Source organism: Musa acuminata, chromosome BXJ1-3 (assembly GCF_036884655.1).
Source record: "Musa acuminata AAA Group cultivar baxijiao chromosome BXJ1-3, Cavendish_Baxijiao_AAA, whole genome shotgun sequence".
NCBI lineage: Eukaryota > Viridiplantae > Streptophyta > Magnoliopsida > Zingiberales > Musaceae > Musa > Musa acuminata.
Window position 1 is genome coordinate 7,089,989 of NC_088329.1, and position 27,773 is coordinate 7,117,761.

A 27,773-nucleotide genomic window follows, 5' to 3' on the forward strand; every position below is an offset into this window, starting at 1 on the left:
TGGGATGTTGATTCCTTCCTCTGCAAATTTTTTGGCATGATCCACCTCCTCCCACGCTTAATAATTGTTCCTTAATGTTGAAGAAATTGGAGTTTGATGTATTAAATGTTTGCCAAATTGTCAAATTATCTAACGGTGGAGCTCTATTTCCACCAAATATTATCATTGACCTCAGTTGAGAGAGACTGGACAACTCAAATTTAATTGGTAGACTTGTCTGCGTCCTATTGATTTTTGGAGCCCTACCAATCGCAGTTTGGTCAAAAAGAGATTTATCTCAACATGAAAGATGATAATGCTACTGAAATGCAATGGACATATACACCATGCAGCATATGCCTGCAAATTCTGTGTGGACCATGTCCTTTCCCTTTTGAAACTCATGATTCATGCTATAGTCATTTTAAGTTGAATGTTGATGTTGATCATCACAGAAAAAAAACCATGTTGATGTTGATCATCCCTTTTGAAACTCATGTTGATGTTGATCATCACAGAAAAAAAACCAGATTCCAATGTGACAAGACTTCAAGATTCTCAAAGTGTAACAGGACAGGCAGAATGAGTATCAAATTGAACTGTTATGGCAATAAGTTCTGTGTTAATATTATAGACATACAACATTCTGGAAAAAGGAAAAGGAATCAGTGATCATACCACATTTCCCCAAAGTAATCCTACCAATGTTTATTCACTCAAACAGCAATAACTCTTGTACTTTTTCAATCCACGAGGATTCAGATAGTTCGCCTAGCATCTTCCTTTTCAGTTTCATGTTCAGAAGCTGTTGATGGTCTCTATTGATCCAACAGTCAAAACCATCCAATGATGCTGGAATCAGTTAACTTGTGTTGGCTTTGTCCGATACCCGAGTTATGTTACAAAAATCATAGGCAGCAGCACTCTCGAGAAGCTGAATACAACACCATCACTGTATCTCCAGAAATCCTGTCTGCCTAGCTTATCAGCTTTTCACAATACTTCATCACTGGAATATTCTTCGGTTACTGTAGATTGGTAATCCAAGGGGTTGCAATTATTTTAGCATAAGCCACCAATTTTCAACCCACTCATGCATTGTACACAGTGGAGATCATGATCAGGCGTTTGGCCAGCTTACCAGCTACCAGGCTCGGCCATTGCAGCACAGGCCCAAGCAAAAAAACAAGATTGCACTCTAAAGATCAGCAAGTGATTAAATGCAATAGCACTTGATGAAAGAAAAGCATTTGCAATGTAGGCACTTAATCCCATGATGTCACGGACAGTGCCACCCAAAGATCGTTGGACGTTCCTTGTATATACATCCGATGTGTCTGAATTTCCTCCGTGGTGGCCATAGGAATGCTGCTACCGTAGTGACTATCTTCTACTCGATCATTGATTGAGAATATTATTTCTCTTAAAATTGGTTCATGCCCATTTAGAAGATTGCCCATGCTCAAAACTTTCCTCCATGATTGATTGGCGGTGGGGGGAGGAAATAAAATGGCTACAGCATCTCTCTCATGCATCATCACTAATTGCTTGGTTTTGAACTCCTAAACAGGTTTAAAAAAGAAATTTATACAATCAACCAAAAGCTTTTCATGCTAGTGTACTTATAAGACATTTTGAAGGTGAACTCTCATGGAATCAGTTGTTTACAAATGGGTTTTTCATAATTGATGAGAGTCAGGCTGGGATGAGACAGAATACCTATTGTCCTTTATGAAATTTATATTCATCATCTAGAAAACATCTAAAACCTTAACATCTGAGACCATAAGAATAAAAGAAATAACAATTAAAGATGATTTGTAGATGTCCAAAGATGATTTAGACCATTAGTATGATGCATATGCACCAGCTTGTCACCATGCAAGTTTACTAATGGATGAAACAAGTTACTTCATCAAAAAATGGAAAAACAAAAACAAAAACAATAGTACCTGGTCATAGCAAATGCTCTCTAAACTGGTACCCATTTTGGGAAGATAAAAGTTGAAATAGTCACTGAACATTGCTTCAGAAAGGCGTGGGACATCTAATAGCTTACGGTGGATTGAAGCTGCAAAAATTAGTAGTTTCTCTATGTGCTCGAATACAAGGCAAAGCCGTCTTAAATCACCTATCAACTCTGCCTTTTCACGAAGATGATTTGCTGTAAAATGTACAGAGTCAGTACTCAAAGTTGCATGTATCTAAATAATAATACTTAAAATATTGTACATTAGAGTTAATAATAATTTTCACCACAGCCCATGAACTTTTAGATAGATGGAGCCCACCGAATAGGCAAGCTGCAGGCTTGTGACTATAACTGGAAGAAGTTAAATGGTAGAATCTACGCTACTTTAAGTGGACTTTTAATGGACCATCCAAACCATTAGTAACTTACATAGGACCATCCAAACCATATATCGGATAAGAAACAATGATCTACATCAGTACTTAAAAGGAATAGATTTTTGATGAACTATAAGATCAAATTACAACTACAGAATCTACTTGTTCTCTCAAAGACAACTATTTAACTTATAGAGTCAAATCACATACCTTGCAAAGGCTTTAAAGTTGATGCTAGTGTAATGTAAAGCTGATTAAACCTTGTCTTCATGGGTTTAAAATCACCATACATGGTTTGGTTCAGAATGTCAGCTGATGCTCTGAAGGCAGTGCAAACCATTTGCTCAAGCAGCTGATGTGGTTTCAAAGTTTCAAGATAATGGAGTATCTATTGCAAAAGAAGAAACACTTCAGTGGCAGAAAATAATGTTGATCTTAACAAGCACAGATTAACAGTTATAGCTGCCACAATTAGACTTACTAAAAGCATACAGAACACAAAAGAATGCACCCACCTCTTACATCATAAGCAAGCATTTTTCCATGGATGCCTAAACTTACCCATATGTGTCAAATTCAGATCAAACATGTACTTAAAAACAGGTTGGCAATAAAATTTCAGTTTTCTTCATATGCTAGATAGACGCAGAACAACTACCCATAAATCACATAAGATAACATTGGAAGAGAAGTTCATTTAATAGGAAACAAGGACAAAATATAATGTGTGCTGCCAGGTTGCTTCTTGAATTTTCTGTTATCTTTCTCCTACGGTGAAGAGCTTTTTCTCAGTAGCATTCTATAATCATTTTTTATTTGTATAACTTTCCTAATGTTTTAAATCCATCAGACTAGTAGGCATTGAATGTTGCACCTCTTGTGCTGCATGCTCTTATAACCAAGGTTTACAGTTTCGAATAATACCGCCCAGTATGGGTGGTATATACCGGTCCGACAGGATACCGGTGTGCGGACTGCTCGTTACCAGACTGACACGGACTTAGCTGGATTTGCCTAAGTCGTGCGGCACCCTCGCGCGTCCGTCCGCAAAGGTCAGCCTCCCCGAAGCCTCCCATTGTCCCTTAGGACCACCAAAAGAGAGAACGGGTTAGAGAGAACGCCTCCAACGGGATCCACAAGCAAACATCTCCGAAAAACACTTCATAGACAATGCAAATTACAAACAGACTTTACAAGCTCTGAACAGTGGCACAACAAAGGGTAAAATGGTCCATTACAGACCGAAAAGCTCTCGCACGTGTCTACATGACACAACCTTTATTTACAAGCCTAAAGAGGCCACCAACCCAACTAAAATGGGACTATTAAGCCTTCGGCCGCCCCTTTACATGTTGTACAAGGCATGAACATGCCAATAGACACGGACAGATATAAGCATTACATCAAACACCTTGTTTAGAAGTTTGTCCGTGACATTCTCCCCCACTTATCCCTTCGACGTCCTCGTCGAAGCCTTTGTGAACACTGCAACTCTTCGCCTTTGCTGAGTCTTCAATCTTCTGCTCCAGCTGCAATGCGCCTCCTGGTTCCCAGCTGCTCTCCTTTGCTGTTTCTGAGTAGTCGAACCTTTGATCCGCCATGCTGCTTCAACTCGCCAATGACTCTGACTCTGGTGTGGGGTTGGCTAAGTTGTATTGATCCTCGTTGATTCCTGCGGATCCACTAAATGAAGGAAAAGACCATTCTTACTGCGCCAGTTTCTCAAAATTTCCACATGCTGCTTGAACTGGGTGGATGCTTGTTGGAGCTTTAACGAGCATCGCCTCACAAACTTCTGAAGTTTTGGGTCCTTCCTCCACAAAATCTGCTCATTGACTCTTCTTTCAGTTAGTTGTCACATCCAAGTAGGTTCGCATCACTTCCGCTTTCGATTGGCATTTCGTTGGGAAATGAAGCGGACAATCTACTCTCAGTAGCACTGATCACCGTTGGTGAGGATTTGACAACTATTGTCTTCCATTATCTTCGAAGGGTCTTTGAACTTGTGCAGAGCTCCTCTGCTGGATAGATAAGAGAACTGGGGTACTCGGTTTCGCCCATTCTCTTAAGAGTTGAGAAGGCAAAGGTTACTTGACTTCGCCCGCCTCCTCGAGGTTGTACTTCATGCATCGAGCTGGTTACTGGCCTTCGCCTGCTCTTTGCTCACACTTCTGAAGCACTTGAAGTGTTTGCACTCCTTGCGTTGAGTTAGCTACTGTGATTCACCTTCTCAATGCCATTGAACTTCTGGAATGCAGGAAGTTTTCACCCCAACTTGGAGTAATTCTCTGATAGATGAGGTCGCCTCTGGGATTGTACCGTCTTCTCCATCAACCCTGCCGCCTACTCCACTGAGTAGCAAAGGTACAGCACCACGTACTGCCTGCTTCGTTCCTTGGTCGTGCACTCTTGCATGACCCGAAGTCCTTCACTTACGGCTATCTTGATGAGAAACTTGTTGACATCGGTCTTACGAAGTTTCTTGGCCTCTGCCCTTCAGCCTTGTCTCGGTACTTGGAGATTGCCTCTGCATGCTCCACCTCCTCGGCCCCTTTCACGACCAAGCGCTCTCCCTCCGTGAGAGCAAGGGATCAATGACTTTGACGGAAGTCCCGCCTCTGCGGTACCATGGCGCTGCCATGCCCATGGCCCTACTATCCGTCGCCTCGCATCTACATCCCTTTTCTTCACAATCAGTAGATATGCCTTCGTGACACTCCTCTGAGTCCACCTCCATTCTCACTGATTGCTTGATTTTGGGTAGCTAAGTCCCTCTGGACTTGTCGTCGCTTCCTCGCCCCTTTCGACCTCCTGCTTCAACACCTCTGTGTTCTCCAAGCAGTCTGTTTGGTCGATGGAAAGATAGACTACAACTCCCATGCATGGCCTCTGCCATCACATTATAGGGTTTGCACCGATTCTGTTCTCCTTAGCTTCCTTGGTAGCAACGTTCGCTTACTCGACCTTGTCCTCTGACTTGTCGGGCTCCCTTAAGCGAATATGAGCTCTGGAGCAGTCCAACTCTCCAGCTGCTTCGATCATACCTCTGCATGATCAAGTCCCTCTCATGGGACTCACTGGTACTTGCATTCGAACTTTTCCCTTGGTGGAACCCAGCCCCCATATGCTGATGACCAAGGTTTTCATCCGATGCAAAATTCGGTGCACGCCCGGAAGACCCACCTCTGCGGTACCATGGCCTTCACTCCTTGAATCCATAGCCCTTCTTGCCGTCGTGTTGTTCACCAAAGCGGAGCTCCCAGTAGCTCCCGATCATACCTCCATATGATCTAGTCCCTCCCGGGACTGTGTCGTGTGTGTCGCATTGCCACGAACTGTTCCACCACGATCCGCTGCACCATGTCGCCTCCTGGTGACATCTCCATTGCATTCTGATCCTTGTGGAATAAACTCGAATTGTGAACCCTCCATGTGTGGCCTCTGCCAATACATCGCAGGGTCTCCTCCACCTTCGATTTTGTTCGCTCCTTTGGCAATCGACCTTCATCCACCCACTCTTGGGTCACACCTAGATGAAGCACCACTCTAGGACAGTCCGTCGCCTAGTAGCTCCCGAAGTCCCCCGACTTCGCTGCAATTAGTGCACCATTGTCTGGATCCTGGGCCTCTGCCCCAACTAGCACAATCTCCGCTGCGCACCGCTTCCCTCATGGCAACTTGAATGGCAACACTGTGGCATATTCTTCAAGAGTACCCGCCTCCGCGTCCTCTTGCCCCGTGCTAAGGCCTTCTGAACCCAACTTCGCCTTCGCAAATTGAGTCGCCTTAGTTCCTCCATCAAATGCTCCTCCGAGATAAGGTGCATGTGCCCCGAAGCTCCCTTCGTCTTTGGCACCATGCAAGATGAGTCCGCTCTGTCAGAATGAAGGACCCATGGAACAGCATGATTCTACTCCTGTCTCTGCAAGAGTTCATGTCCTTGACCTCTGTCTAGGGAAAGCACTGTGCCTCTGCTCCATGTTCCAACTTCTATGCTGGCTCCCTTCATGCGGCTTGGGTACTTCGCCAAGTTACACCCAAGTTGCTCCGCTCCTCGTTTTTTTTTTGCATTGAGTCGATGGTGGCCCTCGTGCCCACCATTCCACGGGTCAGCCCTCCCTTGAGTCCGATCTCCATATCGACTCCAAGTGTGCCTCCATTTGAGTTGCTTTGGATTGCTCCCCCACTTAATCTCGCAATGCATCCACCAATGCATTCTCTCAAGCGAGATCATGCGACGACTCCTCGCCGCTTGCTCAGTCCATTGAGCTTCGTGGAGTTGTTGTTTGTGATGTACTCCTCCTCAACATGTGAAGTCCGTCTCACATGATTCTCCCTCTGGAGTGCCGAGACTTATCCCTCCTGGATAACTGTCCCGTTGGAGCAACATCTCTCTTCGTTTCGGAGACCACCATCCCCTTGGACTACTCCGATCTGCTGAACAAACTGTGCATTGTTCTGCCTCTTGCAAACGCACTTGCTAGATTGCGCCTCCACGTCAATACAGCCACCGCTGCACCCCTCCAGGCCTAGCAACATGCTGAACTCGTTGCACACTTCAGCCTCCTCCGGACGTATCCTTCGCATGCCGAAGAGAAAGTTTCAATGCTCCATGGCGCCGAGTCTCGGTCGCCTTGGGATGGCCACGAACAATCCTTCGTCCGCATACAAGCCCATGCATGAGTACCGAATTCTTCGAGTTAGCAATTCCCCTCACCTCTGTGAGCTTTGCACAACTCTTTCGGTCGCTGAGCAACTCATTCCACTTTGCATGGTCTCGTCCTTTTGCCAAGCGCCTCGCTTGCCTTGAGCACCATCAAGTAAAGTTGTCAACGTTGAGCCGTAGCTCAAACTCAGCCATCCCAACCTTTGTGCGCTCCAGATTCTTCCAAGCTTGCCTGTTCTCGTGGTGCCTCTTGCGCGAAGGGTTGGCCATTCCTCTGAATGCCAATCTCAGATGCCCGCTCCTCTGAGCGACTCTTTTCCCTACATCTCCATGCCCGTTTTCCCTCAAACGGTCGCGCATGTGCTGACTGCCCTCAACGCAGCCCCGCTAGGTCCCCCACGTTTGCATGTCAAGTGTTTCTATGAGTGCTTGTCCCGCTCTGATACCATATGACACGGACTTAGCTGGATTTGCCTAAGTCGTGCGGCACCCTCGCGCGTCCGTCCGCAAAGGTCAGCCTCCCCGAAGCCTCCCATTGTCCCTTAGGACCACCAAAAGAGAGAACGGGTTAGAGAGAACGCCTCCAACGGGATCCACAAGCAAACATCTCCGAAAAACACTTCATAGACAATGCAAATTACAAACAGACTTTACAAGCTCTGAACAGTGGCACAACAAAGGGTAAAATGGTCCATTACAGACCGAAAAGCTCTCGCACGTGTCTACATGACACAACCTTTATTTACAAGCCTAAAGAGGCCACCAACCCAACTAAAATGAGACTATTAAGCCTTCGGCCGCCCCTTTACATGTTGTACAAGGCATGAACATGCCAATAGACACGGACAGATATAAGCATTACATCAAACACCTTGTTTAGAAGTTTGTCCGTGACAAGACGGTACCGTCGATTGGGGCTGTTTCCGCCCCGGACGGTGACCGAGGGAGAAGAAAGAAAGGGAGAAGGGTGGTATTAAGCGAGGGAAGAAAGAACAGGGAGAAGAAGAGGAAAACTTGGAGATCGGCGCCGCTCTCCCCCCTCGTTTGTCGGCGACTTTTCTCGGCGTGGGGAGAAGAATCCGCGATCGCAGGGAGAAGAGAGGCGATGTCGCGGGCAGAAAAGAGGAGATGTCGCCTCGTCGTTTTTCTGCAATGTCGCCTCGGCGACATAGGAGAAAAAATTTTCTTTTCTGCCCATGTGGGGAGAAGAAAGTTTCTTCTCCTAACGCACCAAAAAGGGCGACAAGGCCGTCGGTTTTTTTTTTATACTTTTATATATACCGAGCGGTATATCGAATTGTACCGCTCGGTATACAGTATTGTACCGTACCGAACAAGTCTCGAAACTTTGGTACGGTACGAAATTTCAATCCTTGCTTATAACTAAAGTACTTCATGCAGTTCATATGCAAGCAAAATCTCGCTTTCTGCATACATGCTCTTATACACAAAAACAACTCTCCAGTATTGCATATTTCCAATGGATCAAAAGTAACTCCGACAATCACATCTTATCAAACACATTTAGAAAGTCGACACCTTTGATCGTTTTCCTAGTCCATCACCAACCTTTTTGCATGAAACCGGTGCAGAAATATCATAAAAATGAAGTTTATCATTCGCTATAGCAACACTGCTATGCACCACTAATATCAGCGGTTGGAAAGGTTTCTTTCGGTTAGATTGAATCACAGAAATAACCACCTTTACTCGTAGCAAGAAAATGCTATTTGCACAAACCAACATCAAGATATTCAAAGATAGACAGCCTTCAACTTATTTTCATAATTAATACATAATTATGTACCAATATTCAGATCAGGAATGTTGCTTTAACTCATAAGCTATCATGTAAGAACCATCTTTGCACATTTAAAGAAACATCTCTTTCTTTCTCCATTGATAAATTGATTCTGCTGCAGCTGATATATACTAGTCTGATTAAAACCAAAATGACTTTCAATTTTGAGAAAACCACCAATTTGATTTGAAGATGCGTCAGACCTTCAAGATAGGGTGATTTACACAAAGTTCCCTTTTTGAAACCACCCATTTGCTCTCAAACTGTATCTGATCTCTTTTGATGATTCATAGCAAATTGGCCCCCGAAAATTCCTTGCAACTTTTTATATTAGAAGAAGCATAACCTCTTATCTTGACTTTTCTGGCAACTAAGTTAGAAATCTTAGGAAGAATTATAATTCCACAGCAATATAACTCATTCATTTCACAACAAAAATTGTCACTTTCATTACTCAGTTCAGAGGAACCTGATTTTGGTCCAATATGTGGTTAGAACTTAGAAGCACCAAAATATCATGATCCAACAATAGTACATGCGGTTGTGCAAAATATCATGATCCAACAAGGTACATTTAACATATTAATCATGAATTTTCACACTACTGTTTGACTAGTCGATGATGTCAATACTGTACTCTGCAATTTCATGGCTATTACTCATATCTAACACATTCATATGATGATTATTACTTTGCAACAAACTAGCATGAAGCTATTGGAAGAGAACCTTAACTGTAGAAGTTGAAAAAAAAGATTTGTGACCCAGTTACCCTAGCAAGATTAGTACTATGTAAGAGTGATGAATTAAAACATATAAAATCTGTAGCACTAAAATGTAAAAAATTGATAAAGTACGTACCTTTTCTCCTTCTCGAATTGGGTCAAGAAGGGACTTCTGCTCTAACACTGGCAAAGGTGGAGAATCATTCCAAATTTGTCGCCATAAATTCCCATGTTCAGACATGCGCTGTGAAAGTTTTCCTCGAGGAGGCCAGTTATTTCCATCACCTGCGCAGCCGTCCGTGTCATCATTCTCCCAGTCACCAGGTGAATGCCACCGAATAAAATCCTCAAACACTGCATCTGGGTTTGCAGCCTTGAATGCTGACATGTCTAGTACAACAAAATTGTGAAACATCAAATATAATTCATTCATAATTTTCTAACTTATACATATTTTTACAAAGAGTGAGGTGAGTCAATAGGTTTAGTGGTGCAAAGAAAGAGAGAAAGAACTAAAAAAGTTTTTACAAGATACAATAAAGGGAGACTTGATTGTTCTTAGATAACGAAAGATATCAATCCAAAAAGAGATCAATAGCAAGGAAAATACCCATGTAGGTGACCTTAAATAGATGGTACATAATGAATTATTGTTGTAGTGCTTGCAATTTCACTAGAAAGAGCAGGGCTCTTAATCCAAAATCAAATTACAATTGATAACAGCAGCTTATCAGCACTTGATGATGTGTTAAAAGTAATCATGATTTCTCAATTAATAAACTCAACAATAGTTTCCTGTGAACAGAAAAAGAAGAAAATAGGAAAAATGAAAAAAAAAGAAATTAACATATATATAAGTATAACAATAGTACTGTTAAAAACACAACTTTGTGAACCCTTTAGAAAAGGTGATTTGGGCAATCTTACCAGATGAGAGAATATCTCTTTCCAATTGACCAGAGAAACTCTGTAACACAAAGTACAAGACATTATTTTCCATTGACAAAAATTGCTAATGTATTGTCAGATAAAAAAAAAAGATGATGGTTTGTCCTATCATATCTTCAAACAACTAATGCCTGAAATTAGCATATGTCGACACAATAAGGACAATTGCACCATGCCCACAGCTAACTAGAAATAATTGAATTAAATGCATCTGTTCTTGCTTCAAGATGGTGTGTCAAATCATATGGCCATATATCCCATCACATAAATACATCCTGCAACTTGATCTAAGGTGAGCAAGTATGACCCCACTTGCAAATACATTTAATGGAAATATAACTTTCTAAGGGTATTTTCTGACCAAAAATTGCACAAAATATCTTTTGGTTGGAACTGATTTATCTATGAATCCAAAATACCCTTAGATGTGCTGGAAAGGCTCTCTTTAGCGAGATCCACATACGGAGGCTTGGGGAAAAACATTTTAACTAAAATGGAAAGACTAGGTGTCATATGATGCAAGAAACAGTTCACACTAAAACCTACCAGAAATGCCACCTTTATGTCATTTATCTATGTTTGCCAAACCAAACAAGTCTAGATTATAATGCACAAGTCAAGCGAAAATTCTTTCTTTACAACAATGACTTAACAATGATCTGACTCCTGTATAGTGATACTGATATATCTTGTCACTGATGATAAATAATTGCCCTACACAGCATCATCAACAGGCTAGAACTGGATGTTGAAAATCTAACAGCTACCACTAGCAAGGTAAAGAGTTTAATCATGTTATATTATAAATGATCATCTTTTATGTCACACGTGGCACTAATTGGCTTATTGTCTATGCTACATTTAGGGGTGACTGTTTCAAAAACTTACATCCACTGATAATACTTTGAAAGTTTGAATTCATGTTGATACAACATGGATCCTAATAATACATAGTATCAAATATCGAATGTAGTGCTCAGAAGGCTAGGAGGTCGCCCGGAAGCAGCCCATCACATCAACACCCGGATGTGGTGTCAAATGGGCAAGGGTTCTCACATTGTTTTAGACCAATGGGAATAAAGAAGTTTAGTTTAAGAACAGAGGGTTGGGCTAACAACTTGAAATATAAGAACACTTTTTAAGGGAAGATATTAGAATTGGTAGACACTATGATCATAAGAAGAATAAATATTATTTGCTTACAAGAGACAAAGTGGGTAGGGAAAAAATCTAAAGAGATTGATAGCACTGAATTTAAACCTTGGTATACTGGAAAAGTTAAACACAAAAATGGTGTAAGAATTGTTGTTGATAAGGGTCTTAAGAAGTAAGAACAATGTTGTAGATGCAAAAAGATTTGGAGATAAAATTATAGTTTTAAAATTTGTGAATGGATAAGATGTTTTGAATGTTATTAGTGTTTATGCCCCTCAAATCGGATTAAATGATCAAACCAAAGAGAATTTTGGAAAAGCCTAGATGATATGATTCAAATCGGATTAAATGATCAAACCAAAAGAGAATTTTGGAAAAGCCTAGATGATATGATTCAAAATTATGTAACTACTAGTGTTAGAACTATAGGGAGTGTGTCTAATGAGTTTCCTATTAGCATAGGATTACATCAATGATCCACATTAAGTCCCTATATTTTTATATTGATAATAGATTAACTTACTAGTCACTAACATGATAGATCTTCATTGTGTATGTTGTTTGCTGATTATATTATTTTAGTTGATGAGAACCTAAGTAGAATTAATTATAAAATTGAGCTATAGAGGCAAGCCTTAGAAACTAAAGGTTTTAGATTAAGTAGAACTAAAACTGAATATATAAAATACAATTTTAGTGATTCTAGGAATAGATATAAGAATATAATTAAGTTGGATAAGCAAAAGTCTCTTTAAGATAAAACTTTAGATATTTTGGATCAATTATTTAATAAAATGAAGATATCGATGAATATATTATTCATAAAGTAAAAACAGAATGGTAAAAATGACAAGGAGCATCAGGAGTCTTGTGTGACTAATAGATACCTTTGAGATTAAAAAAAATATTTAGAAAATAGTTGAGACCAACAATGCTTTATGGATCAGAAAACAATTTTAAGACTAACAATGCTTTATAGATCTGAGTGTTAGGTAATTAAAAAATAATACATATATAAAATTTATGTTATCGAGATGAAAATGTTGAGATGGATATATGGAGTTAGTTGAAAAGATAGGAAAAAGAAATAGTTTTATTTGTGAACAACTAGGTATTACTTCGATAAAGGATAAAATTAAAGAAAATTGTTTAAGATGGTATAAGCATATGATTAGGAGATTTCTGAATGCGATAGTTAGAAGAGATAAAATGATTCATGTTAGTGATACGAGGAGAGGTAGAGAACGACCTAAAAAGACCTTAATAGAAACTATTAATAAATATTTAAGTACTCTGAGCTTAACTAAATATATAGCTTTTTATAGATCTCAATGGCAACAAAAGATCCATGTTCCGACCCCAAATAGTTGAGACTTATGACTTTGTTGTTGTTGTATCAAATGTCAAATGCAATTTTTGCATCCTATACTTAATTAGACATTATTATAGTGTGTTTTATAGTTGTAATATTGCAGCTGAGTGGTGGCCATGGAGGATACTACGTTAATCAAAAAAATAAAAATTGCAGCAAAGATCCCAGTGTAAACCACATCATCCAGTGGTGCATATAGATGCTTAGAGAAGCTGATATACATGCATTATAACATTTGCAATATCTCAAGATAAAGAAAGGAAGGTTGAGGAAGATCAATTTGACACTCAATTTGTCCATGATGATTCTAGAGGAAGATCCACTTGACTCAAACTTTCCATGATAATTCAAATCCTGTGATGGTTTCGTTATGTAGTATGTACAACCTAGAATAAAGATGTCCAACACTCAATGGGATGGGAGATTCACTACGTTTGTCAGGATTTATTTATGAACATATTGAGTAGGAAGATCAACAAGATGAGGTGACTAAATATGAGGGGTTAGGCCTTATGACATTGCCAGGGCACAAGAAGTCAATCTTCCATGGGTCATCATGCCACAAGAAGTCAGTCTCACTCATCCACATGCACAACAAGGCCAAGTTCGCTCATTTGACCATTAAGTGGTAGTTGATAAGCAACAGTTCGAAGAGGATGATGAAACTTCTCCAAGTGATTTCAATCTCCATGAGGTTAGAATTGATTCTAGTGATGTCGACAATATTGATGCTAGTGGACAAAACCTTATACTACACGAAGTTGTGAATAGTGGATAAAGGAGCAGCACTATAACATATTGGAGCAACAATATCCACAAAGTGATAGATACTGGATACAGGTTGATTTAAACTCTTGGTGAAACAGGTCAATTTAAACTCTTGGTGAAAATGCCGAACAGTATAAAACTCGCCAAGCAAACTCTTAAATAACAAAAAAGATCAGAGAAACCAACTTAAAAGAAAACAGATTCATCATGGAGAAATACCCATCTAGTCATTTTTACTATAAAATTCTTTAGTCTATTCTGTAAGTGAAGTCCATAATCAGACTTAAAAATGCGTCACTTAGTTCCTCAACTAATTGGAGCCTTTCTCAATAATCTTTTCTAGGTAGGTTTTATAAGTAAAGCAAACCTATAAGAGACAGAAATGCAATCATAGTTTTAGAAAATTAAACTTACAAATGCATCACCAAATACTTCAACAGCATGAAGCCTTTCTTCGTGCATATCTTCTGTCATAATTGGTGCATCCTAAAATTGAAGACCAGGAAAAGCTTATTCAGCATTCCCAGAAAAACAAGGTTCAATCTCAAAAAATGTACAACAGAACAGAAACACAAAAATAACCTGTGTGTATGGAGCATGCATCTTCTGATATGAGTGGAGCAGCATCATTGACCCAACAACACCAGCTGATCCTTTCCGTACTTGATCTACTTTTTGCAGATCAGGAGATCGTACACTATAATCATGATGCTTAAACGAACTTGATGTAGATGGTTCTGAATCTTGATGACAATAAGATCTCAGATAACTGTGCAAAGAAAAAGTTTTAACTTTTAAGTAATCTACATTTGTTGAAACTGAACGAAAAACAACTTCTAAGAAAATTAAACTAACATTAAAGAAACATTACTTCACTTGAAACAAAAAACTTTATTTCAACCATTTTATCCTGATAAAAACATAGAATCTAAATACATTTTTATGACTGTACATGCTACTAAGTATTCTTCATCATTTGAACATTTCATTGACACTTCAACTCTCTTCTGGGATGACAAGAGAAGTCCCAGTTCTAAGAAGACAAATTATCATTTCTTACATCAGAATTCCACAGGAGAGCATCCAATTTAAAGGAAGATAACTGGTTCATTATGTCATCAATAATTCAGGGAAAAACCAAAGCAAAAAGTGGTTGGCATATAATTAACACTTAGCTTATGGCATCTGTAGACAAAATATAAAGACAAGGCATATACGAAACACAATCTTAAGAGTTAAGACCAAACAAAAAGTTTGATCCAGATTAAACAGCTTGATCATTGTATACCCTATACATATTTATTTTGATGCATGGTGCATTTACAATGAATATATAGACATATTATTCTACTTTGCATGAGTTCTTATAAGCTCCATTATCAACCATCACTTCCCATAGTTAAAACTGGATCCAAGAAAAATCATATCCAAAATTACTTCCAATCAGTGGATATAAAAAATAGATACATAATTATAAACTACATTTCTTTGATGGATATGGATTCAAATTGGACATATAATAGATGTGGTCAGAAATTGGACTAAGGTGAATATATACATGAATATCAGGTGAATCAAGGATACATCAGTTTAAAGAAACTAGCTCAAATAAATTGATCATATTTCTTGAATAATAATAAAATTAATGTGAAAGGAAAAGAAAGAACGAGAAGTATATATACTTTGCATATTATAATCAATTCAAATAATAAATTTCCTTATGATGTTTTTTGACCATATTAATACTAAGTGCAACATTGCATCCAACACTTACACGTCATTTCATTGCCTCCATTAACAATAAATTGCAATAACAGCAACAAATAACTCTTTAATGCCTTCTACAGAGATAAATGATAGCCTATGACAATTCCTCATCCAATCAACAAGTCTATGTGTTGCCTCATCGGATGACATCACATAATTCATAATCAGATCCTTTGCGAGTCAAGACTCGATATGGATATCAACAACCAGTGCCACTAGCAAGAACTCCACCACTCATGAAAATGTGATAAGAGAAAGTTCAAGTTCATAGAGTTAGCTGAATTGAAGGATGATATCAGTAACTTCATTGCATTTGTAGCAAATATTAAAATTGGTGGTCGCTGAGAAATAGATCTGAATCTTCCTACTTGACTATAAGATCCTGTAGATTATCGGAAAAAAGGGAATTCCACATACACAAGTGCCTAAACTAGCACATAATGATTGCAACAATGTGCTAAAAAATGAACATTGATGACAAAATGCCAGACCAGTGGCATTGGCTCAATTCAGATTTCCTAGTGCCTACTCTCTTCAACTGTTGGACAAAGTTCAAAGAAACAGTTGGACCAGGACACACCACCAGTCAGACCGGTACAACTGACATCTAACTGGTTTCCAGCATGTAGGGCAATTTTGCAAGGCCCAAATCTAGAGAGCTGAAAAAAACTGTCAACAACTATTGGTTGTCAGAAAATAGTAAAACAATAAAACAATAAATAAAATTTGGCAATTTCACTGAGGAGAATTTTTTTATTATTCATGGATGTATTTGAGTTCTTATTTTCAATTGATGTTTTAGAGAGTCCCTAGAGTCCACGTTTAAGCCTCTTTGTCGTCAAAGAGTCTTAGCGTACTTATAAGACGAGTTGTTTAGCAATGGATAGTTTTGATCAAGGTTTGAAATTTCATACCATACCGGTGTATCGAGCTTTGATCGGTATGGTACAATGCATTGTACCGAGCGGTATGCCTATATATATATATATATATATATATATATATATATATATAATATATTTTATATAAAAATCAATATATAAAAATCAATAAAAATATTTAAAAAAAGACATACGCAGCCACGGTGGCGTCGCCTCCTCGTCACCTCATCTGCTGCATTTGGCGAAGAAGGCAACGAAGATGTCCAAGGCCGCAGATGTCTTCGGCCTTTGGCGAAGAACGCAGCGAAGATCGCAGACATCTCTGGCCTTCTGCGAAGAAGAAAGCCATAGAGTCGCAGATGAGGCGATGAAGGAGACCGCCTCTTCCGTTGCTCTAGTAGCTGCCTCCCCTGATCCCCGCGCATCCAGATCCTCCTCTTTACGACTCTCCTCACCGTTACCTCCAAGACTGAGATCAGGGCGGCACCGGATCGAGATCGAGAAAGGGCGTGGAAACAAGTTCGCGTCGAGGTTTTCCCGATTCTCCCTCTTCTTCGAATGCCCTCTCCTTCTTCGACGCTTCTCCCTCAGCCTCACCGCAGCCAGGTTGCTATATTTAACGGACCGCCCGGTAGTAGGCTGTCACGGACAAAATTCTAAACAGGATGTTTGATGTAATACTTATGTATGTCCGTGTCTTTTGGTTTGTTCATGCTTTGCACAACATGTAGAGGGACGATCGAAGGCTTAACAACCCCATTTTAATTGGGTTTGGTGGCTGTTTTAGGCTTGTAACTAAAGGATGTGTCATGTGGACACTTGTGAGAGATACTTGGTCTGTAGTGGACCATTTTGACCCTTTGTTGTGCAACCGTTCAGAGCTTGTAAAGTCTGTTTGTAATTTGCATTGGCTATGAAGTGTTTTCTGAAATGTTTGCTTGTGGATCCCGAGTGAGGCGCTTTCTCTAACTCGTTTTCTCTTTTGTAGGTCCTAAGGGACCATGGGAGGTTTCGAGGAGGCTGACCTTTGCGGATGGACATGCAAGGGTGTCGCACAACTTAGGCAAAACCAGCTAAGTCCGTGACAGGGCGATCGGCGTACCGGTTCACGGGCAGACCGGTATGTATCGCTCGTACCAGGCAGTACGATTCGAAATCACAAACCTTGGTTTTGATATTACTTCTCTAAATCATTTTCAAAGGTATTTTCTCCTAGAGTTGGAGAAAGCTCCAATAGCAAGGACCCAATCCTAATTGATTAAAATATCTTCTAGTTATGAGGTTGGGTCCTATGTCAATTCAGCCTGAGTCAGCTATATAGCATTAAAGACATCTCAACAAGATTCCAATTAATAAATATCATGAATCGACATGTCATAATATTAAGCCACGTTATTTGTGGCATTATAATAATAAGATAATCATTTATATGTGTTTAGTATATGATTGCAACTTATATATAATGGCAGAAAAAAAATCAAATAACAATTTGGAGAATCAAAAGATAACAATTTCTGCACGAAGGTGAGAAAGCTACTGATGTCGGCAGCAATTTTATCACGCTTGTTAAAATTTATTTAGGCCCACCATGCATCTAATTTGGGATGATATTTACGCATATTAAAAGGTAGGCACAAGTAGATTAATTCATGTAGATCATATTGGTCATATATTGCATCAATGAAATTAATCACATAAAAAGTGTCAATAGCTTATATTTCATGTCAGATTGCTTCATTCCTAGGTGAGCTTTGAACATACAAACATAATTTAAAATTTTAAATGTAAACTACCAGGACCAGAAAACCACTGCATGATTTTCATGACACTGTTTAATAATAGATTATCCACTTCCATACATTGAATATTAAGCAATGGATTATTCTGGTGCAAAAATAAGACAAACCCTTAAACACATACTTTACCTGCCATTTTCATTTTTTACAGGTTCCTTAAATGGGTCAGCTTCAGCATCTACCTGTGTATCAAGCTCAAGAGTGTTAGTATCCCTTACAAACAGAAAGGTGAAAGACACAGGAAATTGTGAGTCACACCTTTTTACCACTAGGAGTATGGTCTACACTTTCAGTGCTGTTGTGAGTGTCATGACTCAAGTTCTTCTTCTCAATGCATATGGCAAGCTTAAAACAAGATGAAAAATTAATGAGGATGGTAATTGTCTAAAAAAATTAATAAAAAACTTACCAACTTTTCTAAGTCTCTAAGCACTAGAAATATGTTACACAATAACCAAATCAAGCATTATAAAGAATAATGAAAAGTATATACTAGATATTCCACAATGGAAATATTATTCCTTTACAACCTGAGCAATCAGCATTCGAGTCACGAGAACAGCCTCGTCTAGATAAGGTTTGCAAACGTTGGCCGTCACTATATCTCGTGGATACCCTGTCAGCTAGGTTCATCCCTTTTTTTTCCTTGACATGGTAGTTTATGTCAATTATATAAAGATAAACTATATAATTTCTAACAAAGGTTAAATCACACAAGTTGCTATATCTAAGACATTTGAAGCTGTAATTAAAGCTTGTTAACTTGAAAAGTAGTTCATCTTGTTTTCGTTACGAATCTAGGTTTAACCATACTATGAGTATACCGTACAATACCACTCGGTACAGGCAGTATATACCGGTCTGATAGAGGACAGGTATGGGCAGTACATCGGTACACCTTAGTATACCATGTATTCGTACGTTCGGTACAGCTCAGTACGTATCGTACCAATAGCTGATCAGTACACCGGTATGGTACGATATTCAGAACTTGGATTATGACCCATGAGTTCACAAAATCTCTGTTATAAGATGATGTCAGAAAGAATCCTGGAAAGGAAATCTTTGTGTTGAGGGTAATAAGATGAAACTTCATCAGCTGAAGATAAGAGGTTAACCAAGAAAGGCATCCGGATAGCTTGATTGCCTCATCAGCCAAAGATTAAGAGTTACAAACCAAGAAACACATCTACCTTGAGCATTTAGCATGCTGCATTCTCCAGCAAGTTGCAAACAAGGTGGTTAGCAGTTAGCCCAAAGATGAATGAGAAACCATTGCTGTGATGACTTTGTCATCATATCAACAGCATAGCTTTGAACTTTGAAGGTTCTCACAAGTCACAACTACTCTAAAGGGCTCTCTACTCAGGTAGATGACCCAATGACGATAGAAAAAAGACATAAAACAAGCATCACATATCATACTTTACTTTGCTCAAGTTTTATACAGAAAAAAGTAGAAATCAGGAAATCATGTCAAGTTTCTAAAGCCTCTTTCTCCAAAAAGGAAACATATAAATTATCAATCTTGTATGACAAGGTAAGTAGACTCTCATGAATTTTTGTCCTTTCCTTTGCTTTCTCATTATTGCATTGTCATCCCTGTATCATAGCCATATCTAACATAAAGCATGGTACATGTAGTGTACCAAGTTGTCCAGTAAGCGACAGAATGGTCAAACCAATTAGGGAAAATTTCATTACAATCATAAATTGAGTTATTTAATCAGAGGCTCCCTATAACCAAAATGTATGCTTTTCTTTCAAATTGATTAAATGCATTACCATAGGCATGGTGTCAAAATAAATTTTGAACATTAATACAACAGACAAATTTTAGAGATAGCAAATTCTCCAAGGTTAGGGTACAGAAGATAACAAAAGTATGTTATCCTATACAATATGAAAATGTACAAAGTTTAACCATGCTGATCTCTCCTAATATGCTACAAAGAGCAGAAAATGTAGATGAACAGAATTATCAAGCATACGAAAGAGAGAAACATTACCATTTGCAATTTCTGATGTATAAGACAGGCAGACAAGTCAATGGTGGAATCTGATGGCATTTTCGGCAAGGGTTGTGATTCTTCCCAGCACCATCGAACTTCTCGGACGAATTCAATCCAGAGGGATGCAATAGCTAGATAAATTCACAGCTAAAACTCAGAAGTTATTCTTTTTGAGTGGAAACTTTCCAGAAAATATCTAAGTGCAACATAATTGAGACACATCAATCCAATTTCCAATGTGAAAGGTAGATAATGAAAGCAAAAAGTTTTGCTAATACAAACCACGAATGTTACAACCACCAAACCAGAGTGAATGCAGACAAAATTGAGCAAACAGGGATTCTAGAGGTGCGCCTTTGATTGCACGAGAGTGTTTATTATCCCGTTCCACAAGATGCGAATTGTGGCCTCCTGAAGTTAAGACGGTAAATCCAGTTGATACAGAACAGAAAAAAATTAAAGATAAACAAATGAAGTGAATAATTGTTTGCAACCATTACAAGCATGCTTAACTGAAACAACAAGATGCAACAACTCTGGAATAAAATCCAGTTTTTATTTCCTCAATCAAGAGAAGCATTTTGCAGTTCTTTTGAACAAGTTACAGAACACTCATTCGTGCTATTCCCATCCTGATTTAAATACTAAGAGGAAAACACAAGCCTTTATTCAACTTGTGCAACTCCACCTGCACATCACAAACACATCTATGTGGTATCATTTCTGCCCAATATTCTTGGAAAATTTCCCCCAGATTTTTCAATTTCTCAAAGGCAACACTGAAACATGAATTCCTTTAAAATGCTATAGTACAATGTAAATCATAAATTTCTCAATAAATATTGCAGAGGAAAGACATTCCTTGTATCCTACAAAACCATAGTCCCAAAATTATCCATGACAGTAGGTGCCCAGACTTTCTCTTCCTATGAAGTTATGCCACTCATGAATTTATTTTAATGACAAGACACTGAGATATACATACATGTGTCATGTGGTCGTCATGTACCCACATTTTTATGTGGACACCCTCAACACATGCTGGTCACTGTACAAATGCAGCAACCACCAACAGAGTACATGAAGGAAGCATTCATCACATGATCAATGATTCCATGATTAGTTAAATGCAAAAAATGAGATACTCAAATTCAAATATCCATGTTTCTAGAACTCATCTCATCTACTTGCCCATCTTTTGTGGATGGTGCTGACACCATTGCCATATCAGGATGTTATATAAACATCTAAGTTTCCATAATACTATTCAGCTACTTGCTCAACTTTTCTAGGGTATTGCTTACATCATGGATGTTTCAGGACCCATATTATCCACAACTTCTCACTCCCTTGATCTTCTTAATCTTCAAGATAGCATCCTAAAACAAGCTTACTATCTTGCTAAATTATCCCCATAAACTACATCATTTCATCCCAATCTTCCTCAAATAGCTCCGACAGGCCAAACATACGGATCCTCATTTGTATTTTTCTCCAAATTACTTATCCACACCCTTATCCTTCTGCTTTGATATAGCACTCTGAATAAGTTTCCTTTCCTATTTTATACTCACAATTCATGGGGATTGCAGTTCTCTTCAGTGATATTAACAGGGACCAGTCCATTTTATGGTATTTAAGCATGTTAAAAAAAATCAAGGACATGCTACCGCATGCTTATTAATGGTATTGTCTCACATAGATTAGTACAGGTCACAATGACGTACAATGCAACAAGAGTACTACTCAATAAATTGATTCATCTATGTTAAATCCAAACTCATTAGTTTGCCACCTATCTATGAAAACAATGGGCACAATTCAATATAATTAGGTTACAAGCACAAACCATCCATCATGGTTCAAATACAAGGCTTCATTTTCAAATATGATTCGGCAGGTACATTCTGACAGGCATTTAACAACCTAACTAAAGACCGTCATCGAACCTTATGGCTCACTATGTCAATATTCTTTCCTATTCTAGAATACTAGACAGTACAAGTCAATATACTACCTGATATATGGTACCATATCACTAACATCATGGTGTTGTAACCATGGTTCACCTTACCAGTTAATACCGGTGTACCGACCGACCATTAGTATGGTATATATCGAGTCATACCAACGTACTAACACATGACACGGTGGGCATACCAATGTACCAGCATATACCGCTTGTACCGGTCCCCTATTGGATTAGTACATACCGCCCATATCGAGCAGCACGCTGTGGTATGGAGAACCTTGGTTGTAACGAATGTGGAGTTGAGATTTTAAACTTCAATTAGACATTTTTTTATTAAAATGTTTAGTCGATTTCATGTGCTCAGAGTGCTAGTCCTTCAAGTATGATATTGTAAATGAAACAAGAATTCTTGTGTTTACATGCATAAGGATAACAACTATCCATTTAGATGAAATTAAGATGATAGAATCATAGATCATAAAAATTGTAGTTATTTAGATCTTCCGACTCATTTATAACACTTATCTCAACTCAAGGCCCATCTAGCACAACTGAGGTGGGTGACAAGCATGTCTTTTTGAAAGTTCAGATAAAATCCTTTTGGGATGATTGAAGCCTCAATTTTCTCACCTTAAATCAATCGTGGAGGCTCCAAATTGAGATTAAACTCTGCTACATATGATCTATGATATTCAAAAATCTTAAAACAAATATATACATAAATTTGTATATATTTTGTGCTCATCAAACCAAAGTAAATTATGAAAATTGTTTGCTTATGAACAATGACCAATGATTTCAAATGTAACTTATTACTTTGGAAGAATACATAAATTTTCCTTGTTTTCATACTCCTAAATTGTTGATCAAACCAAGATCTTTTCTATGTCATTCAAATTGCTTATTTTTATACCACTTGATGCATATGTTATGAAACTTTTCAGAATATTACTTATTGTGTCTAGAATTTTCAGACAATGTAGGTCATGTTTGACAGGATCAATCTCCAACTTGAAGCATCCATTGTTGAATTTATGGTGTTAGGAACGAGGACCAGATTCTATCTATAGGATTCTAGCTCAACTCCAACCAACTACAAAAATTATCCAAAATGATTTTGAAGCATCTGTTGATGAAGGAAATTATAAAATTTCAACTCATTTAAGGAATATATGCAACATTATTACCAATTAACATTGATAGTCAAGCCTCGTAACCATTATTAAGATTGGACAACTTCTGTTTGATACACTGTTTCCAATCATGTTGTATAATCACATATAAATAACAATCATGTTGATACAACTGTGCAAATTTGTTGTGGTATAATAGCATCAAGAAGCAAAGTAAAATGACAATAACATAGGCTTCACAACATCAGTCAAAATAGAACAAGGAAAACAGATGAATGATTAGTAAGATACCATCATGAAAAATCTCTTTGAGAACTCGATCAAGAACTGTTGGGGGAGGTATAGCAGTTGACGACTTTGAATTATCAGATGCTGGATTCTCGACTGTCTAGCATAAAAGAGAAATATATAAAGAAGAATATGTCTCTGTATACTAAATATACCATATATATTAAAATTAAAAAAGAATGACAGAAAGAAAATTTTAACCTGAAACAAAATCGTCCAAAAATTGAGCCTCAAATGACATATCCAATGCACTTACTAGAAGACGTATTTGTGAAGCAAAACCAACAAACATCCATGTTGAATCGTCAATCCTATAAAGTACCAAATAATGATTTCAATGGAAAAAAAAACAAATATAATATTTTAAGCACATTACCCTCCAAACAAGCCATGAAGGAGCATCACATGTTAAATTTGGAAAAAAGGAAGTTTTAGATCAAAGTAAAATAAAGTTGCAAATGAGTTTGTCTAAGATCCACCAAATTATTCTTGCCACTGAGTTATTGCTGTAAAATATAATATTGGCATATGAAAACTTTTATGGGATAAGAAACTCATCAACCAAAGTACATTACATAAGAGAGTGCTTTGTCATAACCAAGGTATGCAACACCGTACCGTATCGGTGTTTCGAGGTTGGCTCGGTACGGTACGGTACCATGTACCGAGCGGTACACCAGGGTGTACCGAACAGTTTTAAATATTTCATCCTCTTACTGTAGCACTGTAGTGCTGCTACGGTGTAGCACTGTAGCACAATCCGTCCGGTAGCGAGCGGTCCGCGTACCGGTACATACCGCCCATACCGGGCGGTACCATTTGAAATTGCATACCATGATCATAACTAAATTTTACCCATTTGAAGTTTCGGGGGGATTTTTCAAAAAAAGAAAATAACAAACACATGCTGAGACCTTTTCTTGTCGGTTTATGCTTAGTGGAGAAGAGACATATAGATAAGCCTCAGAATAATGAAACAGACAAGTGGTAAACCAGCAAGAAATATTATAACAGACTCCTTGAACTGAAGGGAGAAAAACTAAAAAGCTTGATATAAATCAAGGATAAGAACCAAATAGGAGAAGATAACAAGGAATAGCATTCCATATAAACCATAAAGCTCACTATAATTAGTCCCTGTATCAAGGGATTTAATTTGTAAATCGGAAGTGAACAAGTAATTGTATGGAATGACTGATATATGACATTAATAGCATCCCAAATAATTAACTGAAATCAACCACCCAATAAAACAACACCAAGATTAAATGCTGCATAAAAAATATAATGGATTAAACAATGTCACAAATTCATTATTCTGGAATCTTACAGAACTGCTGAATTTAAATAAAATTTGATGAAATGCTGTAAAATTTAACAGAGTAAAGATGATTGCTTATGATTCAATTTTTGACTTCTTACAACCAACACACCAAGTTTTGCAATTTTGTACCAGGGTCCCTTACCGGTCGATGGCCGTACCAATATAGTTTCAGTTCATGCCGATGCACCAATATATGGTACTCCAGCATGTACTGAGGTACTGTTCTGCTGAGGGAGGGGAGGAGGAGGAAGGAAGAAGAAGATAAGGAGAAACAAAAAATACTGTAGATGAGGCGGCAGCAGATGGTGGGAGGCAGTGATTCATTTTAGAGTTCCAAAGGCTACACCTATATTCTACTGAAAATTATGTTGTTATTATTAAGAAAATTTCCTGGAAACAAATTAGAAAGCAGCATTTTACTGTTGTCTTTATGATGTGAATATATCCAATATATGAATTTATAACAAAAAGTGTCATATAGCCTAATATAATTAATTTTTTCTAACAAATTGAATGACGAGATCATAATTCATAATAATGGCATAAATGGTAAGATGCAGCTAGAAGAAAATGGGAGGGCCCACTACTTTCATATATCAATGATAATGAAACAAGAAGAATTAGCATCAAGACAGTATGATCATTTATCAACACAGTATATTAACTTATTCAGTCTAATAAAAAAATTCTTACATGAATGGGAATATGATAGGGCAAAGAAGCCACTTTTCAGCATCAAATGAGGAAGCATTTTCAAGTTCTGCCATCTCAAGAGAACTTTCAAACATTCTACCAGACCAAATGGCGACCAACTCAAACCCTAAAGGACACAGAAATCTGTCAGATTACCATGAAACCCTCTAAGATGCGAAAGTATCAAATGTTAGCAGTTAAAGTTACTTCAACCATGGCAATCTAAGAATTTCTTAAGATTAAACTTTCTAGAAGATGAATAGCATAGGTTAAGCATCAAATTTCTTTGTGTACAGTACCTAATTACCAACAAAATGTGCTGGGACAACAATAAATTACATGATAGAAACACATCTTACTTAAAAAGGAGATTATATAAAATCAACATAAACCTGAACGCAGAGAAGTTCTAATATTAAAAATTTAAGATGTCATTTAACTGGAACCAATCAGAACATATAAAAAATGGAACATTTCAAGATCTGATGCAATATGGCTTAAAGAGACATCTTACTAGGAATCAGGCTTGATGGACCTCATTCTATCTAATGTCAAATTCTCATCATAAACTACAAGGAAAAAATTTGTTCACAGATATGATTCGAGATCTTAGAATGTGTGGTTAAACTTATCTTTCCCTTTATCACTTGATCTGCCAACATAGTTAAACAAATAAAGATCATGGTTCAGGTATTATTGAAATCAAGTATAATGTTGTGAAAGATTTAGCAACAATCTTGTGCAAGTATTATCATTCTGTGCCACAAGCCACAATGATGCCTTCTATATCATGCTATAATTTCATGTCATGCTGATTGACACAGACCAAAAATTGATCTGAATGGTTGCACTGGTGTGTGTTGATACATTTTGGGCATGTTATGTTTTGACCTGTGCCTGCACATGCCTTGATCATATGATTTACTTAAAACTTTTACAAAAACCAATGCTTTGCTGAAAGTATTTTATTATTATCCAATTTTATTCTGAAAATAGTAGTCATATAACTAATTATTGGACCTGTAAAACTACAACCACAAATTATTTTAAATACCACAAGATTGTTCCTTAAAGATAATTAGGAAAAATATGTTTTTGTCTTCACTATGTAACTGCCAGATAGTCTGTCTTAGCATGTATCATAATGCGGCCAAGTAATATTTACAACATAAAATAGCATAGGAGTTAACAATTTGTTCAAAAACAAAAACATGCAATATCAATACTAGCTGCAGGGATTGAAGTATAATATAAGGGCCCCTGATTTGATGCCTGAAAGTGACAGTCCAGGAAAAGTAAGACTAAATGTAGTGTACCAACTACCAAGTACCAAGTACCAACACTGACTTGGGCCTGATGTGAGCTGAAGGCCAATTTTATTAAAAAGCACTTTCTGATTTTAAAGTCTAATGGCCAAAGTGGTTGGAAACAAAGAAATCCAACCTCAATTGGAATTGGAAATCAGAAGTAACAAATTTACCTACTTGTAAAATCCTGATACCCCTATTGTCCAACACCATTACATACTTCACATCCTCCATCTACTAAAGAAGGTAAAACAAGCAGTTGGGAAGAAGGACTATCCCATATATACTGGTCCGACCAAGGATCTTGGTCCAACTTGCTCGCAAGCTACTATGTCAGCCGCTTCAGCCCTCTCTCTGTGCCTCCTCCCCACCTTTCCTTCTTTTCTCTCCTATCCTATGTCACCTGCAGTAGCAATAGCTCTGGGGGGTCAGCTGTGAGCCACCTTCACCAACATCTTCCTTCTTCCCCTCTCCACCTCCCTTACACTATTCACAACCACACAAAACACTTCATGAGATAGGGTCTCGTACAGATAGACCAACTATATCACCTGATATCTTTGAAAATATTATAAAAAATAAATGCTAACTAATACCAAACTATTGGTCTGATATCGGCCCTTGATCAGACAAAGAAACATTGGTTGGCATGTACCATTCTGAGCAATATTTGAATCCTTGATTTGTGTGTTAATGTCCATCAGAGAAAGTTATAAATTTCATATGCAATACCAGTACTAGATTTTCTTCATGGTAGAACAAACCTTTGTTTTGCAATTCTTGTATCCAATGTATACATTATTAACTATTAAAAAAAGTTATATACCATGTCTTAAG

At 38.0% G+C, this 27,773-nt stretch overlaps 1 protein-coding gene across 1 annotated transcript in view; it reads right to left on the reverse strand.

Moving 5' to 3' along the window:
- Positions 1-562: 562 nt before the first annotated feature.
- The window catches only part of LOC135619650 (uncharacterized), a 38,415-nt gene continuing 11,204 nt past the window's right edge, over positions 563-27,773 (reverse strand). The window contains exons 9-22 of the mRNA XM_065121864.1: positions 25,630-25,756; positions 23,814-23,923; positions 23,616-23,708; positions 20,502-20,630; positions 20,217-20,350; positions 18,466-18,552; positions 18,337-18,389; positions 14,346-14,532; positions 14,178-14,249; positions 10,448-10,487; positions 9,657-9,910; positions 2,539-2,716; positions 1,932-2,143; positions 563-1,541 (exon numbers count right to left, since the gene is read on the reverse strand). Of these exons, the coding sequence (XP_064977936.1) occupies positions 1,245-1,541; positions 1,932-2,143; positions 2,539-2,716; positions 9,657-9,910; positions 10,448-10,487; positions 14,178-14,249; positions 14,346-14,532; positions 18,337-18,389; positions 18,466-18,552; positions 20,217-20,350; positions 20,502-20,630; positions 23,616-23,708; positions 23,814-23,923; positions 25,630-25,756 (1,973 nt within the window). The 3' untranslated portion in view covers positions 563-1,244. The remainder of the gene's footprint in view (positions 1,542-1,931; positions 2,144-2,538; positions 2,717-9,656; positions 9,911-10,447; positions 10,488-14,177; positions 14,250-14,345; positions 14,533-18,336; positions 18,390-18,465; positions 18,553-20,216; positions 20,351-20,501; positions 20,631-23,615; positions 23,709-23,813; positions 23,924-25,629; positions 25,757-27,773) is intronic.